At 45.1% G+C, this 19,938-nt stretch overlaps 1 protein-coding gene and 1 long non-coding RNA gene across 9 annotated transcripts in view; one reads left to right on the forward strand and one right to left on the reverse strand.

The window, feature by feature from the left end:
* NAV1 (neuron navigator 1) overlaps nt 1-19,938 on the reverse strand; it is a 288,925-nt gene that overhangs the window by 16,872 nt on the left and 252,115 nt on the right. For 4 of the 8 annotated variants that reach the window (XM_063613242.1, XM_063613239.1, XM_063613244.1 and 1 more), the window contains 11 exons: nt 19,412-19,435; nt 19,223-19,300; nt 16,054-16,137; nt 15,352-15,463; nt 6,763-6,884; nt 2,193-2,389; nt 1,733-1,925; nt 1,472-1,640; nt 1,083-1,180; nt 808-903; nt 240-399 (listed from right to left, as the gene is read on the reverse strand). In XM_063613242.1, coding sequence (XP_063469312.1) covers nt 240-399; nt 808-903; nt 1,083-1,180; nt 1,472-1,640; nt 1,733-1,925; nt 2,193-2,389; nt 6,763-6,884; nt 15,352-15,463; nt 16,054-16,137; nt 19,223-19,300; nt 19,412-19,435 — 1,333 coding nt within the window. Of the gene's footprint in view, nt 1-239; nt 400-807; nt 904-1,082; nt 1,181-1,471; nt 1,641-1,732; nt 1,926-2,192; nt 2,390-5,978; nt 5,988-6,762; nt 6,885-15,351; nt 15,464-16,053; nt 16,138-19,222; nt 19,301-19,411; nt 19,436-19,938 lie in introns of all 8 variants that reach the window. The other 4 variants (XM_063613243.1, XM_063613240.1, XM_063613245.1 and 1 more) reach the window with 2 other exon arrangements.
* LOC134731888 (uncharacterized) lies at nt 1,584-19,839 on the forward strand. The gene is made up of 2 exons (XR_010114582.1): nt 1,584-1,660; nt 18,962-19,839. It is a non-coding gene; the product is annotated as an uncharacterized lncRNA (long non-coding RNA).

A 19,938-nucleotide genomic window follows, 5' to 3' on the forward strand; every position in this document is an offset into this window, starting at 1 on the left:
TTAGATCTTCTTTTTAGGGACATGCTCTGAGCTGGGGGTGAGGAGTGAAGTAAGAAGCCAAGGCTTAGCAAAAGTGTCCCTGGGAGTCTTACTCATCTTTTTATATCTCACATTACTTAAGCATCTTCATATTATACCTTCTCAGTGAGTTCTTGGTGAATGAACACATGATGGATTATTTGATGATCCTGTCCCTGCCTTCATGCCACACCACCTCACCCCAAGAGACAAAGACTGACCTTTGAGAGAGACTGATACGTTATTGACACCTCGACGGCAAGGAGGCATCTCGGGGGGCTCTGCATCCAACACTCGTTTCACGTGGCTGATGCTGTAGCCATGGATGGACTCAGTGCTTAGTCCCAGGGTAGAGGCTGGGTCCATTTTAGAAATATAGTCCTGACAGAAAAGACAGGCAGAAGAAGAAGAAAATATACAAACACAGGTGTAAAAGCCACAACAAAGAATGTCTATCAGAGGAAACAGAAATAGATGGAGAAAGTGCAGAGCATATGCTTTTCCTAGGTAGCATTTCTCCATAAATCCTCAAAGGTCCCCAGGATCCCAGTGCCTGGATGGTTTAATATCCTGTGAGAAGCCATGCATGGTGGCACATGCTTGTAATCCTAGCTACTCAGGAGGCCGTGACAGGAGAATTACTTAAGTCCAGGAGTTCAAGTCTGCAGTGAGCTGTGATCACACCACTGCCCTCCAGCCTGGGTGACAAGAGTGAGACCCCGTCTCTAAAAAAGTATACATATCCCACGAGAGGATGAGCAACCTTTTTGAGTACAGGTATCCCTTTACCTTGAACACTTGGAAAACAGCTTCATCCAGCATCTTCCAGTCAACTTTTCCACTGACCTTGCTACAGCCCAGGAAGAATTCCTGCTGCTTCAAGTCCTGTAAGGCCAAGGAAGGAAAAGCTCTTGAGCTTCACTGCAGATGACTCCATGAACCAGGGTCCTAAAGGCCTTAGGAGTTGAGTTCTTTGGTTTTGGAGGTACCCAGGGCCCAGATTTTCCTGGATAAATGTAACAGTATTGGTCGTTCCCACCGTGGCTCTCCCTGAAGTTCCTTACCCCTTTGATGATGTGCTGTGGGGGCATCCTCACCACCACCCGGAGGGTCACTTCCTCCCTTGGACCACAAGTACTGATGCCATCCATGGGTGACAGGTCTGTGGGGATTGAAAAGAACCAACTGGTTTTAGGAGTACTCGCAGCCTTTCCTAAACTTTCCCATCATTATCGTTTCCAAATAACTCTATTTGCCACAGAGAAGGAATGGGGGTCCCAAACTCAAAAGTAATTAAGGTTGAAGGACCACTACAACTCAGTGTCTTAGGACACTGGCATCTGCTTGGCTTCGGCATCGTTACCTCCCTGACCAGAGCAAGTGGAATGGTGTAACAGTGAAATAAGCCCTTTTCTTCCCTTCACCCTCATAGACTCTTCTCCCACACAGGTACCTGTGTCTGCAAGACTGGGGCTGAAGGAATGGCTGAGTGCCAGGCCCAGGGAGCGGCGCGGGGAAGATATCGCAGATGATCCAGGGACCTGCCCTGGCGTGGAGCCTGATGAGGGGCCTGGGGCTACCTTCAGTCGGTCATTCTCTGCTTTCAGCAGGTCCACCTCCAACTGTGGCAAGAACAGACAGGGTAGGGTGGCAGATTGGACAGAGAGCAAGCCTTAGTCTTCCCTTTCCTGCAGCTATCCACCCAGACACTGACCTGCATGTTGTGCATGGTCTCCCTAAGCTGATCCAGTTGGTGGGCAGAGTTGAGGGCCTCCAAGCGGATGTCTGTAAGCTTCATTTCCTTCTCCCACAGCTCAGAGCGCAGCTCCGATACCTCCTTCTTCTCTGGCTCCTCCTCCTCATTCGCATGGAACAGCCTAGTGTGGGGGGCTGGGTGAGCAGGGCCCCTGTAAGATAGCAAGAGTCAAGCCAGGCTACATGAAGAAGCACTAGAGTTACTAGAGAATGTTGAGAGGCATGGTTGGTGGTCTTGGCTCCTCCTGCCCATAGATACTCAATCAGTATGAGAAGAAAGGTCCATCTCTTGGTCTCATATGCCCAGGGTGAGGTCAGTAGTAAGTCCTGCTTGTCTAAGGTCAATGGCCTCCTGTCAACTCTAGCCCACAGCTTACACTGGTAACAGGCTGGGTGGCAGGGAGCCAGAGAGCACTTACTCGGTGACATCAGTGCCCACGGATGACGAGGTGGAGGACTTGATGGAGGGTGAAGCAGTCTCCGTAGAACCATGCTGTAGTTTGGGGGATGAGGGGGCTGAGGAGTCGGGTGTAGCAATCTCCTCTATATCCGAGTATGAGGAAGCTGACTTGGGCCCCTTTTTTATACTGAACGCTTTGTTGAAGGAACTTCGAAGCTAGAAAAAAGCAGATCCAGGTAGAGGGACATCAGGACTCTACTACTGGGATGGGGGAGGACTGGATTGGGACTTCTGAGACAGAGAGAGCTGGAGGCAGGGGATTTACTTTAATTAAGCCACCCTCTATAACACTTCACTTGATTCATAGAATACGGACAGAAGAGTTGCCTAGAAATTAGGACCGTGGAGGCAGAGGTTGCAGTGAGCTGAGATTGAGCCACTGCACTCCAGCCTCGTAACAGAGTGAGACTTCATCTTGAAAGAAAGAAGAAAGAAAAGAAAGAAAGAAAGAAAGAAAGAGGAAAGAAAGAAAGAAAGAAAGAAAGAAAGAAAGAAAGAAAGAAAGAAAGAAAGAAAGAAAGAAAGAAAGAAAAATTAGGACCGAGAGAAAGAACAGAATCTTCTAGCTTGCTGATGTTATAGGCTATGGGAACTTCCTGGGTGTTCTCTTGCTCATAGGGGGAATTGTGCCCCTGATGGGGACAGAGAGAAGGTCCCAGAGGTCACATGATATACAGCTCAGTGATCCAATCCCACCTTCTGCAGCAGAACCATAACCGCTCAGTCTAGAACCTAGCTCACTGTGGGCCTCAGAGGCCACCCTATGATGCCTCTGACTAGGGCTCATCAGCCCAGAATCTGTTCATCTAGTCATCTATCAACCAGAAACTGACAATATGATTCTGTGGAGAACACGAGAAGGCAGTGGGCTCAAGCTTCTTTTAGTATTTCTTGTGCCCAGGACATCACAGAATGGTTAAAACAGCCAGACATAAGCATTTTCTATGATTTCCAATGTCCTAGAAGAACAACTATTTCCCAGCATTTCCTTAGAGTACTTGGGGCATTATAATCTGACCATAGCTTGTTTGATCTTGGTGTTGATGAGCTTGGGTGTTAGGGATGTGAGCTAGAGATGCAAACCAGGGTCCTGTCCCATACCCATCCACATGCATCCATACAGCATGCACACACCACACACCACACACACACATACACACACACACACACACACACACAGGGACACAGATATGAAATGGCAGCAAGAGGCAGAGAGTAAAGGAGGGGTCAAAGGTTATAGGGGACAAAGGCAAACCAGATCTTTGGGACAGTGAGAAAAAAGAAGGAAAAATTTGAGGGTACACATTCTAAGTGTCTCTCCTGGAACACGGGAAGGCCATCAGGTGATGGATGGAGCTGGTGGGTGGTGCGTCTTGGGGTTTCCACCAGGCAAGACGTAAAGGAGGAACAACTTGGCTGTGGTGGAGACATGAATGAGTATGTATGCAGCTGGCTGGCTCCAGGTGACTTCTTATCACTGAGCAGTCAGGGCTCAAAAGTACCATAAAGCTCAGTTCTCTGTAGAGATGAAGAACCGAGCCCTGAAAAGGCCAGAGAGTTGACTTGCTTGAAATTGCATAATTGACATAAGACTTAGGACTAGAACTCGGGCTTCCTAATTTTCAATCCAGTGAAGTGTTCTCCATACCACTGCCTCACGGGATGCTGTGTGTGTGTGTGTGTGTGTGTGTGTGTGTAAAGAGATCCTATGACAAGCTGCCTGAAGCACATGCCCCTAAGATCAATAAGATCCTAAGTGAGAATATGTGTAGTTCAGTATTCCCAAAGCCAGAACTGTCCGGAGATGTTTGGTATTATATGGCTAATGGTTCCATGGTTAAATGAGTTTAGGGAACAATGGATTAAGCAAAATGAAACAAGATTATTTGCTGGGGGATATCTCACAACTTTTTCTGTGCAGATGTAGAAAATGCAGTACTTAGGCTGAGTGCAGTGGCTCATGCTTGTAATTCCTGCACTTTGGGAGGCGGAGGTGGGTGAATCACCTGAGGTCAGGAGTTTGACACCAGCCTGGCCAAGATGGTGAAACCCCGTCTCTACTAAAAATACAAAAATTAGCCAGACATGGTGGTATATGCCTGTAATCCCAGCTACTCGGGAGGCTGAGGCAGGGGAATTGTTTGAACCCAAGAGGCCGAGGTTGCAGTGAGCCAAGATCGCGCCACTGTATTCCAGCCTGGGTGACAGAGTAAGACTCTGCCTCAAAAAAAAAAAAAAAAAAAAAAGAGAGAGAGAGAAAATGCAGTACTTCTCAAATTTATTTGACAATGGTATCACTTTTTTCTTTTTTTTGGAGACAGGGTCTCACTCTATCACCCAGGCTACAGTGCAGTGATGCAATCTTGGCTCACTCAACCTCCACCTCCCAGGCTCAAGCTGTCCTCCCACCTCAGCCCCCAAGCAGCTGGGACCACAGGCACGCATCACCACACCCAGCATCACCACACCCAGCAAATTGTTGCATTTTTAGTAGAGGCGGGGTTTCACCATGTTGCCCAGGCTGATCTTGAACTCCTGAGCTCAAGTGATCTGCCCACCTCAGCCTCCCAAAGTTCTGGGATTACAGGCCTGAGCCATCCTGCCCAGTCAGTGGTATCACATTTTAAGGAGCATCTTAATGGGCTGGCAATCAGTGGAACACACCTTGGGAAATGTTAATCTAAAAAATCAAATTTAAATAAGTATCAGGCTCTTCCTATGTGTGCTATACCCTACTCAGTCAGTGCTCTAGCTAAGCTGGCCTTCTCCATCTCCCTCTGCTTCTCTTCTGTACAGACAGTGTCTATGTAGAAAGCATCCCAACACATTCCTCTCTACCCATCACAATTCCATCTCAGTTTAACTTTTACCTCCTTTGAGAAGTCTTCCCTGCCTATTGTAATCACTGTCTCGTCATCTGTGAACTCCTTTAGCACTTACTGTCTGAATAAGCATTGTGGCACCGTTGGATTGCTATTAATTTTATATGTATAATTTTTTTGGTCTCCCCAGTAATACTGCAGGCTCCTTAATGACGAGATTATAGATTCCATTTTTCATATCCTTCACAACACTTAGCACAACGTTAGGGTATGGTTAGAGTGGACCTCAGGTATCTGGTTCATAACAGAAATTCTGGATGCATTTTCTGTTCGTCTTAGACTATACCCTCATCCCTGAAATGTCTTTGGGAACTCCATGGATGCTTAGACAGTTTTAGGCTTCGGGGTGACCTGAGTGTGCCCTCCTGGTCTCTATCCCTTACCTATCTCTGGTTCATCCTACTCTAGAGCTAAATCTTCAGGTTAGGCCCAGGCTGAACTGGCCTGTGGAAACTGTGGTCAAGATAACTTTCATCCAGTGACTCTCTTCCATGTTGGGTCTCTAGGTGTTATGGAACCAAAAAGAAGAAGGTTCATTTTCTGGATAGGAGGAGCTCAATTTGACTGCTTTTTATTACAGGCCAATTTTGTAACAGGGGAAGATAGTAGGGAATATATTTGAATTTTGTTTGACTTTCCCATTTGGCCCCCAACCAGACCACTCCTCTGTCCTCACATGGGGCGGCTGTGGATGGACCATGCAGTGGAGTGAGTTAGGAACTCTGGGTGGTTGTTACAGTTAGTGTTATGAGTGGTCATTCATTTTTTTTTTTTTTTTTTTAGGGGAAGGGAGTTGCTCTGGAAATAGGGAAGGTATGGCAAAGGGAAAGAGAAAATAAGGGGATAGGAACTGGGTCTCTTACCTCATAGACCTGGAAAAAAATAGGGATTTGGAGTCAGCATTTTGAAGGAAAAAAAAAAGAATCAACACTTAATCACTCATTTCACACAGCTGGTACCTGTCTGCATTATACAAAGGTCTGGGGGTGTGTCTTACTGAACATGGGACAGAGGAGCAGGATATGTCCACTTGGGGATGCTATCTTACCACAGTCAGCAAGAGGGGCTGAGAGTGTATAGACCTGCCTGAAGAATTTCAGAAAGTCATACAAAGTCAGTTTAGGATTATGCAAGGGAAAAAAACCACATGCACAAAAATGACTTCTGGACCTACCAAAGGTAATAATAAAGAGTCCTTTGAAGTAATCTGGAAAGCTCCACAAAACATCTCCAAAAATTAAAGAAATGACCTCCAGGAGTCTAGAATGAACAGCTTTGTTCACAAAATCTCTTCATAGTATAGAAGGGAGTGGGGGAGTAGGAGGGGACAGAACTGATGAGATGTTTCCTTCTGAGTATGTCCTTAGCACCCTTCTGTTGCCAAATACATCTTGGCCTAACCAGTATGGAGAGCCCAAAGAAAGCAGATGCATATAAAGGTCAGAGGGGTGGCCTTGCGGACACGTAGGGAATGATTGAGGGAAGGGAGAATTTGGGAGACCATGCTCTGAGCGGACATCACACTAGGGCTCAGTGTTAGACGGGACTACACCTTGGTTAATCCTGGAAGTATTCCATCCCTATGCTGAGGTGAAGGCAGTCCACCACGGTTCTACCTACTTCCCCACCCCCCAAACCTTTACCTACCCAACTCTTTTTTTTCTTCTTTTTCGCATCAGCATCCTTGCTGCTGCCAATGCTGGAATGGCTAGTGATGCTGTTGAGGCTTGAGATGCTATCTGAGGAGTTTTGTCTCTTGATCCGAAGTTCTAGGGCCAAGTACAAGTGGGAAAAACATAGAACAGATTTAGAGAGGATGTGAGACTTCAGGCAAGTCTAGTGGCAGAAGATAAGAGAAAGGAGAACCAACCAACTCCTCAATCCACATTGTTCATTTTTTTTGGATCATTCATTCAGCAAACATTTATTGAGTCCCAATCATGTTTCAGCATAGAAAAAGTGCAAAAGGTAAGAGTTAAATAAGAAATGATTCCTTTTCTCAAGAACCAGAAGTTAGCATGGAGTCATGGACTCAGCTTGCATCAGTCTAAGGACTTAACTAAAGCCAGCCCTCTGCAGTTTTATGGAGACGTCAACCTACCATTTTTCATGATTTTTCTAGCAATACTTAGCTATCTGGTGGTCCAAGGCCAATAACTAGCCATATACTAGCCAAATACATCACTAGGCATGTACTCTGCATTCCACCTGAAAGAGCTTCAGTTTTCTCACCTGGTAGGTAGAAAATCTTCGCTTTCTGAGAAGGTTTGTGATGGCACAAAAAATAATCTACTTTTCTACAACAGGGGAGGAAGGGGTTAACAAAGGAGATGTTTGAGTACTGAAAGAATAGAAATTTTTCAGATGGGAACTTTGGAAAACGTATTTAGGGCTGAAGAAAAGGTACATGCAAAGGCACTGTCCAGGGAACTGGCTTTGCTTTGAGGAACTGTGGGTAGTCTGGAATGGAAGCAGCAGAGGGCCCATGTGGGGGTACAGAAAAAAGTGACGGTGGAGATTAGGCTCAGGCCAGATCAGAGACAGCCCTCAATGTCTCTTTTCCTTTTTCTTTTTTTTTTTTTTTGAGATGGAGTCTCGCTCTGTCATCCAGGCTGGAGTGCAGTGGCGTGATCTCGGCTCACTGCAACCTCTGCTTCCTGGGTTCAAGCAGTTCTCTGCCTTAGCCTCCTGAGTAGCTGGGATTACAGGCACTCGCCACCAGGCCCACTAACTTTTTTGTATTTTTAGTAGAGACGGGGTTTCACCATGTTGACCAGGCTGGTCTTGAACTCCTGACCTCATGATCCACCTGCCTCAGCCTCCCAAAGTGCTGGGATTACAGGCATGAGTCACCGTGCCCGGCCTCCTTTTTGTTTTGTTTTCTTTTTTTTTTTTAATGAGACAGGGTCTTGCTGTGTTGCCCAGGGTGGTCTTGAACTCCTGGGTTCAAGTGATCCTCTTGCCATGGCTTCCCAAAGTGCTGGGATTATAGGCATGAGCCAACACGCTCAGCCTCTCAATGTCTTTTTTTTTTATTTGAGAAGGTGTTTCATTCTTCCTGCCCAGGCTAGAGTGCAGTGGCGTGATCTTGGCTCACTGCAACCTCCACCTCCCGGGTTCAAGTGATTCTCCTGCCTCAGCTTCTCGAGTAGCTGAGATTACAGGCTCCTGCCACCACGCCCGGCTAATTTTTGTATTTTTAGTAGAGACGAGGTTTCGCCATGTTGGCCAGGCTGGTCTCGAACTCCTGACCTCAGGTGATCCACTTGCCTCGGCCTCCCAAAGTGCTGGGATTACAGGGGTGAGCCACCGTGCTTGGCACCCTCAATGTCTTTTAAATGAAATTTGCCTTTGTGCCATAGATAATGGAGAACAGAAATTCTGAAGCAAAGGCAAAATATTATCTGGTTTTTAAAATCCTTTTTATTTTAAAATAATTATAGATTCATAGGAAGTTGCAAAGAAATGCACAGGGAAGTCCTCTGCACATTTCACTCAACCTCCTCCAATGCACACATCTTGCCTAACTATGGTGCAATGTCAAAGATTTTTTAGGCTGGGCTCAGTGGCTCACAACTGTAACCCCAGCACTCAGGGAGGCCAAGGCAGGACGATCACTTAAGCCCAGGAGTTTGAGACCAGCCTGGGCAACACAGTGAGGCCCTCATCTCTATTTTAAAAAATATTTAAAAAATAGAGCTTACTATGTTAATGAGAAAGATGAAATTTAGGGAAACTAAACTAGAGGAAGGGGAGTAGTAAAGTGGCTATTTGCAATTGTCCTCCTAGAAACAAAACCTGTTAGATGAAGGAGATGTGGGGAAGGTTTGGTTATTTTTCTCACTCTCACCATGACCAGAAATGGATTAAACTCTAATTTTCCCTTGATACTACAGGGAAATCCAGATCCTAGGATCTGATGCTGTAACTACAAAGCTCATAAGGCATTTGGAAAACCCTTTGTACAATGATTATCATACCCAGTTAATGATACTACAGAGTACTTCAGTTATTTTAAAAGGCGTGGGAAATTCTCAAGAGGATATGCTGAGGCTGGGTGTGGTGGCTCATGCCTGTAATCCCAGCACTTTGGGAGGCCAAGGCGGGAGGATGGCTGAGCCAGCAGTTCAAGACCAACCTGGACAACATAGTGAAACCCCATCTCTACAGATAATTACAAAATTAGCCAAGTGTGGTGGCACATGCCTGTGGTCTCAGCTACTTGGGTGGCTGAGGCAGGAGGATCGCTTGAACCCAGGAGGTGGAGGTTGTAGTGGGCTGAGATTGCATAACTACATTCCATCTCGGGCAACAGAATGAGAGCGAGACCCTGTCTAAAAAAAAAAAAAAAAAAAAAAAGATACGCCAAGTTGAAGTAAAAAGAAGTCTTCATTTGTGTAAAAATGAATATATGTATCCATATATGTTTGTTTGTATATACATAGATATTTATTTCTGGAAAGATTAAAACTATTAGCAGTACTTACCTCTGGGGATTGGGATTTGAAGGGGTGACTCAGGGAGAGGGATTTTATATTTCACCATATACCCTTCTATATAGTTTATCTCAGTGGTTGGAAAACATTTACTGTAAAGGGCCAGATAGTAAATATTTTATGCTTTGTGGCCATAGGGTGTTGGTCACAACTCCTCAGTTCTGCTATTGTAGCATGAAAGCAGCCACAGACATTATGTAAATTAATGAGTGTGGCTGTGTTTCCAATAAAACTTTATTTACAAACAGAGTGGTGAGCCAGATTTGGCTGATGGGCCATGATTTGCCAACCCCTAGTTTACATTCCCCCTCAGAACATGCATTGCTTTTATGATAAAAATTAGTTTAATTGAAACTAGTTAATTAAAAATAAAATAAAGGGGCTGGGTGTGGTGGCCCATGCCTGTAATTCCAGCACTCTGGAAGGCCCAGGTGGGTGGATTGTTTGAGTCCAGGAGTTTGAGACTAGCCTGGGCAACATAGCTAAACCCTGTCTCTACCAAAAATACCAAAAGTTAGCTAGGCATGGTGGTGTGCACCTCTAATCACAGATACTCTGGAGGCTTAGGTGGGAAAATCACATGAGTCCCAGGGATCGGGGCTGCAGTGAGCTGAGATAGCACCACTGTGCTCCAGCCTGGGCAACACAGTGAGACCCTCTCTCAAAAAATAAAAATAAAAATACAAAATACAAAATAAAGGGTAGCAAAGTATGTGCATCTGTCTATCAGTTATTTGGAGGTTTCAATTAGTTGGGATATATCAGTTACATTTAAAAAATACACTATATAGTACTTTATTTATTTATTTTTTTTGAGACGAAGTTTCGCTTTTGTTGCCCAGGCTGGAGTGTAATGACGCGATCTCGCCTCACTGCAACCTCTGCCTCCCAGGTTCAAGCGATTCTCCTGCCGAGTAGCTGGGATTACAGGCATCTGCCATCATGACCAGCTAATTTTTGTATTTTTAGTAGAGACAGGGTTTCACCATGTTGACCAGGCTGGTCTTGAACTCCTGACCTCAGGTGATCCACCTGCCATAGCCTCCCAAAGTGCTGGGATTATAGGTGTGAGCCACCGCACCTAACCCTATATAGTACTTTTAAGAGCAAATGATACATTGCAGGATCAAGCAATCTTCAAAAAGTTAAGAAACCTCTTGTGCATTTTGAATTTTGTACCATGTACATTTATTATCTATTTATAAATAAAATAAAATAAAGATAGGCATTATTGGCTAAGCATTGATTCTTTGACTGTTCCTAGAAATCCTCCTTACCAAGTTGAGCCTGGATCAACATGAACTGAGGATAACACGAAAACTCATAGCAAAAAGCACAATTCATTCATTCAGCAAATATATGTTTGAAGAGCAGATTACACACAGAAAAACCCATATGCCCTCCACCTAATTCAACAATTGTTAATATTTTGTTTTATTTGCTTTCTCTCTCTCTGTACACACACACACACACACACACACAGTTTCTTGAACTATTTGAAAATAAGTTACAGAGAACACATCTTTTGACACTAAAGACTTCAGAATATTCTTTCTTTTTTTCTTTTTTTGGAGATGGATGTACTTTCTAAGAATAAGAACATTCTCCCACAGTACTATTATCACACCTAAGAAAATGAACAGTGGCTGGACACGGTGGCTCATGCCTATAATCCCAACACTTTGGGAGGCCGAGGTGGGTGGATCACCTGAGGCCAGGAGTTCGAGACAGCCTGGCCAACATGGTGAGACCCCATCTCTACTAAAAATACAAAAATTAGCCAGGCATCGTGGCACACACCTGTAGTCCCAGCTACTTGGGAGGCTGAGGCAGGAGAATCACTTGAACCCGGGAGACAGAGGTTACAGTGAGCCGAGATTGTACTCCAGTCTGGGCAACAGAGTGAGACTTCGTCTCAAAAACAAAACGTCCTTGGCCTTCTGAACTGCTGGGATTATAGCGTGGGCCGCTGTGCCTGGCCTGGAGTAATTTCTGATCTTAACTGATATAATTGGATTACTCTGGGGGCAAGGAAAGCACTGGAAGAACGAACACAGCAAGACCAGTAAGGAAATTATTGAAATATTCTAGGAGAAGAATGATAAAAACCTGAGACAGGGTAGTGACAATACAGAAGAGGGATAGAATTAAGATCTATGTAGGAGTTAGAACTAACTGACTATACAGGGTGAAACAGTGAGGAATCAAAGATGATTCTCGTCTTAGAGGCTTGGGCAACCAGGCAAATAATAATACCTGAGATGCGCAAACTGCAGAAGGGAAAAGGTTGGCTTGTGTGTAAGTGGGGTGAAGGGGATGACTTTAATTTTGGGCATATTAAGTTAGAGATAGCTCTATGAGGTCAACTAAGTGGAAACATCCAAACGTGGTTGGAAGTAAAGGTCTGGAACTCAGGAGACTGATATGGATAGAAATACAGATTAAGAAGAGATTGTAAAACCAATTGAGCTGATAAGTGAGCCCAGCAAGCCTGCAGGATATAAGATCAATGTGCAAAAAATCAATTGTATTTTTATACACTAGTAATCTATAACTTAAAAGAGAAATTAAGAAAACAATTCAGTTTAGAACAGCATAAAAACTAAGTTTAACAAAGTAAGTGCAAGGTTCCTATGCTGAAAAACTGTGAAATATCACTGAAATAAATGAAAGAATATTTAGATAAAGGCATGCCTGTTCATGGATTGGAAGACTTAACATTGTTAAGAGGCAATACTCTCTAAATTGATATACAGATTCAATGTAGTCCCTAGCAAAATTCAATCTGAGATTAACAAACGAATCCTAAAATTCACATGGAAATGCAAAGGACACAGAGTAGCCAAAACAACCTTGAAAAAGAACAAAGTTGGAGGACTCACACTTCCCAATTTCCAAACTTACTACAAAGCTACAGTAATCAAAACAATGTGGTACTGGCCAAGGATAGACATATAGAAGAATGGAATAGAACTGAAAGTCTAGAAAGAAACTCATATTTGTATAGTCAATTGATTTCCTAGAGTGCCAAGACAATTCAGTGGGGGAAAAAATAGTCTTTTCAGCAAATGATGCTGGAACAACTAGATATTCTCATGTAAAAGAATGAAGTTGGACTGCCTACCTCATACCATGTACAAAAATTTACTAAAAATGGAACAAAGACCTAAAACTAAAAAAAAATTTAGAAGGAATCCTAGGAGTAAGTCTTCATGACCCTGGATTAGGCAATAATTTCTTAGATACAGCACCGAAAGCACAAGCAGCCAAAGGAAAAAAATAGATAAATGATACCTCATGAAAATGGAAAACTTTTGTTCTTCAAAGAATATTTTCAAGAAAGCAAAACAGCAACCCATACAATGAGAGAAACTATTTTTCAAATCATGTGTCTGATAAGGGTCTAATATTCAGAATTATTAAAAAACTCTTAAAGCTCAACAACAAAAGACAAATAACCTGATTTTAAAAATGGGCCGAGGATTTGAATGGACATTTCTCCATAAAGACAAACAAATAGCAAATAAGCACATGAAAAGATGCTCAGTATTCTTAGCCATTAAGAATATGAAAATCAAAACCACAATGAGATACCACCTCATACCCACTAAGCTAGCTATTACAAAAAAGAGGTCAGTAAGTGTTAGCAAGAATGTGGAGCTATAGGGCTGGGTGTGGTGGCTCATGCCTGTAATCCCAGCACTTTGGGACGCCGAGGTGGGTGGGTCACTGCAGGTCAGGAGTTTGAGACCAGCCTGGCCAACATGGTGAAACCCCGTCTCTACTAAAAATGCAAAAAAAAAATTAGCTGGGTGTGGTGGTGGGCACCTGTAATCCCAGCTTCTCAGGAGGCTGAGGCAGGAGAATTACTTGAACCTGGGAGGCGGAGGTTGCAGTGAGCCAAGATTGCACCATCGCACTCCAGCCTGGCCAACAGAGTGAGACTCCATCTCAAAAAAACAAAAACAAAGAATGTGGAGACATCAGCACCCTCATATGCTGCTGATAGAAATGTAAAATGGTGCAGCTGCTCTGGAAAACGGCTTGCCAATTCCTCAAAAAGTCAAACATAGAGTTACCATATGACCCAGCAATTCCACTTCTAGGTATATACCCCAGAGAACAAAAAACGTATGTCCACACACAAACTTGTATATGAATGTTCATGGCAGCATTATTCATAATAGGCAAAAAGTGAAAACAACTCAATGCCTACCTATCAACTGATGAATGGCTAAACAAACTGTGGTATATCCACACAATGGAATATTATTCAGCCACAAAAAGGAATGATGTGTGGATACATGACACAACATGGATGAGTCTTGAAAACACTTTGCTAACATGGTGAAACCCCATCTCTACTAAAAATACAAAAATTAGCCAGGCATGGTGGCATGCGCCTGTAGTCCCAGCTACTCAGGAGGCTGAGGCAGGAGAATTGCTTGAACCTGGAAGGCGGAGGTTGTGGTGAGCTGAGATCGCGCCACTGCACTCCAGCCTGGGCAACAGAGTGAGACTCCGACTCAAAAAAAAAAAAAAAAAGTAAAATAAGTACTAAAAGTTGTAAGTTGGATTTTGGAAAAATGGGAGTCACTGGTGACTTTAGTGAAAGTGTTTCTGGTAGAATGATGGTGACAGAAGCATAATTATAGTGGGGTTAGGTGTGAAAGGGAGGTGGAAAGGTAGGATCAACTGGAGGAAGGAAAGAAATAAGATTATAGTTAGAACATAGATTGATACATCTTTCCCCTTTAAGATACAAGAGCCTTTGGCAGGTTTATAAGCAGAGAAGGAATGAATAGAGCATAAGAGATCAGAGAGGTAGAAAAGGGCATGTGTGGGGTAAAGGGGGGTTGTATGGTTGCTAAAGAGGGCATCCCAAAACATTAGATCAGTGGTCACTCTCGGCCAGAAGGGATGGATCCTTCCAACAAAATGGAGACAAATAAATAAGTATTGGATGAATATAAACGCATGGAGTGGGGAAGAGTCAATGGAGTTCTCTCTTGAAAATGTTCATTTTCTTAACTAAGGAGGAGGCCAAAGCTATGTTCAGAGTAAGGCAAGTCAGTGGTGGAATATGAGGAGCTTGAAAAAAGCAATGAAAGCTGGGAATCACTGATAGCGGAATAAAAAAGAAAACTGACTGTGCACAAGTAAGAGGACTGCCAAGGTATCTTGAAGACATGATTGGAGTTAGAGATCACAGATTTGGTGGCATCAGACTCCTATCCATCTTGACTTCTGTAGCAAAGCTTGACTGGTTACTAAACATCCAGGCTAACTTGCCATTTCAGCACCATATAACCTATGTGAGCTTTGGTCGTTTCATTGGAAGAGTAGATTGAATCTCCCTTGGAGAACTAAAGTGAGGATCAAATAAGATTGTGTGTGTGTGTGTGTGTGTGTGTGGACACACAATACATTTGCATAAAAATGTAAAGGGCTATTTTAACGATGGTCTTTGATGGCTCTTTGGCCCTGACGTAAAGGTTAAGGAGAGGACCCCTGGGGCTTACAGGTCTCCTCTACTTGCCTTCATGCCCTAGGAAGCTGGGGTCATGCCCCTGGTACTCCTCACTGACCAGTCCAGACATCACACTGAAGGGTGTCTAAAGGCCCTCACCTTCTAGAGATTTGATATAGGACCTGGAATACTATGGGCCCAGATAAAAGTCTGTAATACTCTTCCTTTCCTGCTCCCTGTTCCCTCTCAATCTGTGGCTGGAGGTCCTACCTTTGGGTGTGGTTTCTGAGGCATTAAGGGCTCCCTGAATGACTGCCTGGGCCTCAGAGTTCTTTTTCTTCAGAAAGTCTATGGTTTCTCGCAAATCCAGCAGCTCAGTGTCCTAAGAGAGAAATGAAAATAGCGTTGGCTGAGCACAGTGGCTCACACCTATAATCCCAGCACTTTGGGAGGCCGAGGTGGGCGGATCACCTGAGGTCAGGAGTTCAAGACCAGCCTGGCCACCCGGTCTCTACTAAAAATACAAAAATTAGCTGGGCGTGGTGGTGGGCACCTGTAATCCCAGCTACTCGAGAAGCTGAAGCAGGAGAATCGCTTGAACCCGGGAGGCAGAGTTTGCAGTGAGCCAAGATCGTGCCAGTGCACTCCAGCCTGGGTGACAAGAACGAAACTCCATCTCAAAAAAAAAAAAAAAAGAAAACAGCGTCATTAGCTGGGATTAGCAGGAGCCCTTATGCTATGCCAGGCAATGGGCGAGGCATTGGAATTCTACGAAACTTGATAGAGAAGGGCAGGGCATTGGGATAAGGAATATGCTCACACTGTATTGGGGGGCAGATTGAGAATCCAGGGTCACGGTGAGGTGGGGAGAAACTGCCATTCATGAGCAAGAAGAGGAGGTCAGCCTTGGCCTCTGTCCAGGAGAACCCCCTCGCCGCACCCACCCCTCCCTCCCCTTCCCAGGCCTCTCACCTTCTCCTCGGCCGTCTCTGCCAGGTGTCGCAGGCGGGATGTCATATTCACCAGGCTCTGCTCGAAAGCAGCCACCAGATTAGCCTGAAACAAACACAGAAAGAGATGGCTAACTTGCATAAGGCTGGGGGAAAGGCAATAACTGACAATGGGAAATAGTTTTAACTGATTTCCTGTATCTCGGAGCTTACTAATGCCAACAAACCTCTTGGTGGTTAAAAAAATATTGATTTCCCTGAGCAGACAAAGGGGAAATCAAAGAAATTTTCTGGTGGGAACCAGCTTCTTGAATAATGAAGCCAGGTTGAGGGTAGGGCAGGTTTTTGGAGGCTCCTGGAGACTTGAGATCTAAAACCCATCATCTGCCAGGAGGTAGGACTATCCCTCTGCTCTATGTGATATTTGGTGTGGCCAACTTGGTAGGCGGGCCATAGCCTCTGGGGTCGTTCCTATTATTTTGGTTTAACTCCTGCATTGTGGAGTGGGCCGGCCCCAAGGGGCCAAATAATCTCCTGGCAGAAACTATCTGGTGCATCTCTTCCTCCTCTGTTACTCCACTGCTTCACCCTTTCTTGCTTTGCAGCTGCTCCTTGTTCCTGGATCTCCAGGTTTGCAAGGCTGGAAGGAAACTGCAGGGGCATTCCAGCGTTTGGCCACTAGGTGTCAGGTCTGTTTCATGAGGAGTGAAGGATACCAACGGGCTCTCTGGATAAGAGGCAGGCTAGTTCGGAAAGGTGCTGAGTGGAGGAGCTAAGGCCACTTGGTTTGGCATAGTTTGACCTCTAGCTGGCCAACTGGCTGCAAGATGTATAGGCAAGGTAAAGGGAATGAGGCCGGGGGCTAGAAAGGGCAGCACTTGGGGATGGAGAAATAGCCATCGTGAGACTATCTGAGCAAGTTGGTGACCCTGGCAAAAAGTGGGCATACTCTGGGCAGCTCCTTCATGCAGAGCTCCAGGTAATCCACGGCATTCTCATGGCTCCTGCTGGCTTACAATTCTCCCTCCCTGTTGGGTCAACTCTCGTTTTCATCCACTGCCCCGCATGTCTGGAGCCTACTTCATAGGACCAGGGCTGGAGGCAATCCCTTTAGTCCAGTTAGAGCTTCCTCTTGCACTTTTACTATAAATCTGTCAAGGCCTGGGCTCTGAGGAGATTATAATATGTCACAACCTGAGCAGTTTCCTTTCACCCACTGTGCAGGGAACATCTGTCTTCTTGACCTCAGGTCTTCTCTGGTTTGCTTCTCTACATCCCTGCATGTCTGCTTGTAGACTCCTTGTAGTCCCTGGAAGACTACTCATGAGAGGCCCCGAGAACCCCTGTATGCTCTTCTGTGCTGCCTTTCCCCATCCAGGGGACCCCTTTTGCTCTGGCTGGGCTTTCTCCCCCGTCTCCCCTACACTTCCTTTCCCTACATTGACCCTTCCCTTAATCCCAACCCCAGACTAGGGTACCTGTAAGACCTCAGGGCTAAGCAGTGGTGCTGCAGAAAGGCTAGCATTTGAGAGGGGTAAAGTGGTCTGGGCCCCTCCATCCAGGGTGTGCCCTCAGCTTTAGTAGCTAGGAAGTTCCATGGAACATAACAAAAGTTTGGTTTGGAGTCACAGAATCCTGAAGAGAGCTGTGGAACCTTCCTAGAGTCCCAGCATCCCATCTCCTGCTTGAGGGCAGGGTTCTGACCCTCGGCAAAAATCTGCCTTTAAGATGCGGAACCCATCATGTCTGGGTGTTTAGTTTGTTCTCTCTTAGCCAAATGGAACTTCCTGTTCTAAGAAAAATCACCCTCTAAATTCAATTTCTTGGCCTCAGCCCAGCCTTGACAGCATGGTGGCTGACAGACTGCAGTGTAAATGAATCAGACATAATAATGTTCTCTGCCTCCCTGGCGCCTCTCCCCCCCAGCATCTCCCAGACATGAATTTCCTGGGGTGTGCAGGACGTGACCCAGGCCATTTGCTTTGGTGGGTGTGGCACAAGGGAGAGAAAAGATGGTTCTTGTTTATGTTAAAATTCTTATGGGTCCCCCAAGAGTGGGAAAAAGGGCTTAACATGAGCTTCAAACAAACTGGTACAACTTAGGAATTGAGGGTTTGGGAAAAGAGAATCGAGAGAATAACTAGTGTGGTGAGGGAACTGCTGCTGAAATGTGTTGGAAACATTCAGAATCTTGGTGGATATTCTTCTACCTAATTCCGAGGGATAGACCCCAGGCCTGACAGCTGGGTTCCCCAGAGAGGAAGGGCAGAGAGAAAACCAGAAACTACTGCGGAAATTGCAGACATGGTTACTTTTGTGCAAACACTTGGAAAGCTCCTGCAGATCCGGCTCAGCTGTTGTTTACAGCTTTGGGGGAAAATGGCTCTTATGTTCTCTGTTTGCAACTCAGTCACAGGGGAGAAACTACCACAGCCTGGTTAGAGGAGGTGGCTTCATTTCTGCCCATGTCACAGGGTAGAAAAACTAAGGCCTAAAGAAATAGACTCATTCTAAATGGAGGTATTGAGGGTAGAAACAAAGAACTCTAGCTCTCAACCTGAATTTCAGATTGTTTCTACCATCTGCCCAAGGAGACTACTCAAAAAAGGCAGTTGGGAATGAAGGAGTCAGACCAGAATGGGAGTTAGGTTTCTCAGTAGTGTCGTGGTCACCAGACAGAATTCTAATGACCAATTATGTGCCTGCACAGTTACGTGGCATGAACAAAGACATGAACACCCCCCCGGGCCGTGGAGAGGCTCTAAGAGCCCTATAATTATAATCCATACATGAACACCCCCCCGGGCAGTGGAGAGGCTCTAGGAGCCCTATAATTATAATCCATAACTGCTTCTGTCCATGGCCAATGGCAAGGTTGTTTCTGCCTCCATGCAGAACCACTGATAATCAATCTTCTTCTCTTTCTCTAGGGAGCTCAGCCCATCAGACATGAATTCATCCATACCTATTAGAGTAGAAGCAAAATGGTTCTTCATAAAAGTTGAGGCTCAGAGAAGGGGAAGGGGAAGAACAATCCCCTAGTCTTCTATTGTAGAGCTGGGAAGAAGACCCATGCCCTTGAAGTCTCAGTCCAGGCGATACCTTACCAGGTAATTTTCCTCCCTTGGCTGAACTTGTCTAACTATAGTCAAAATAACGGCCTTGATCTTTCTGTACTTCATGGCACTCACATTGGCAGAAAGCTGAGACGTCAAGGTGGCCACTTTTTCCTGGGATGATTCCAGTTCCCTACGAAGCTTCCGGATTTGCTGTAAAAGGAAGAGAAATACAAACTACTGGCTGCAGAAGCTGTTTAAGATTTGGAAGGAAAACGGGGTGCAGTGATGTTAACAAGCAGAGACAAAGGCTTTGCACCCTACCTCAGATTGCATCCTCTCCTCAGCCTGAAGAAGGGAGCACAGAAGGAGAGAAAGAGAGAGAAAGGAAGTAGTTACTATGGAGGTGAAGAAGTCAGGTCCCAGTGGCAGGGTAGGAAATGTGCAGAAGCATGACTCAGAGGTGCAGAGAGGCTGAAACTCTTGTTTCCTGGCCCTGGCTCCTCACAGGACTCGGCTCAGATCTACACTAGGGTTTCAATAAAAGATTTCTTTGGAGCTCATCTCCAGCAAACTTTGTCATTGCCAAAAAGGCTAGGAAATGAGACTTTGGTCGGTTTGAGAACTAATGGTTATTGCCAGCAACTTGGAGTAAAGAATTAGCAGCAAAACAAATCTACGAATCAAGAATTGCCTAATAGCCAAATGCCGTGGCTGATGCCCCACAATAAACACTCGGTCACTTCTAGGGTTCTGGAGTCCAGGTCCTAGAAATCTATTCATCTCACCTTGCCATAAATGCTTCCCATCTACCATGGCACAGAAAGGGCTTGCTAACATGGGGATTCTCC

The sequence above is a fragment of the Symphalangus syndactylus genome, chromosome 19 (assembly GCF_028878055.3).
Source record: "Symphalangus syndactylus isolate Jambi chromosome 19, NHGRI_mSymSyn1-v2.1_pri, whole genome shotgun sequence".
NCBI lineage: Eukaryota > Metazoa > Chordata > Mammalia > Primates > Hylobatidae > Symphalangus > Symphalangus syndactylus.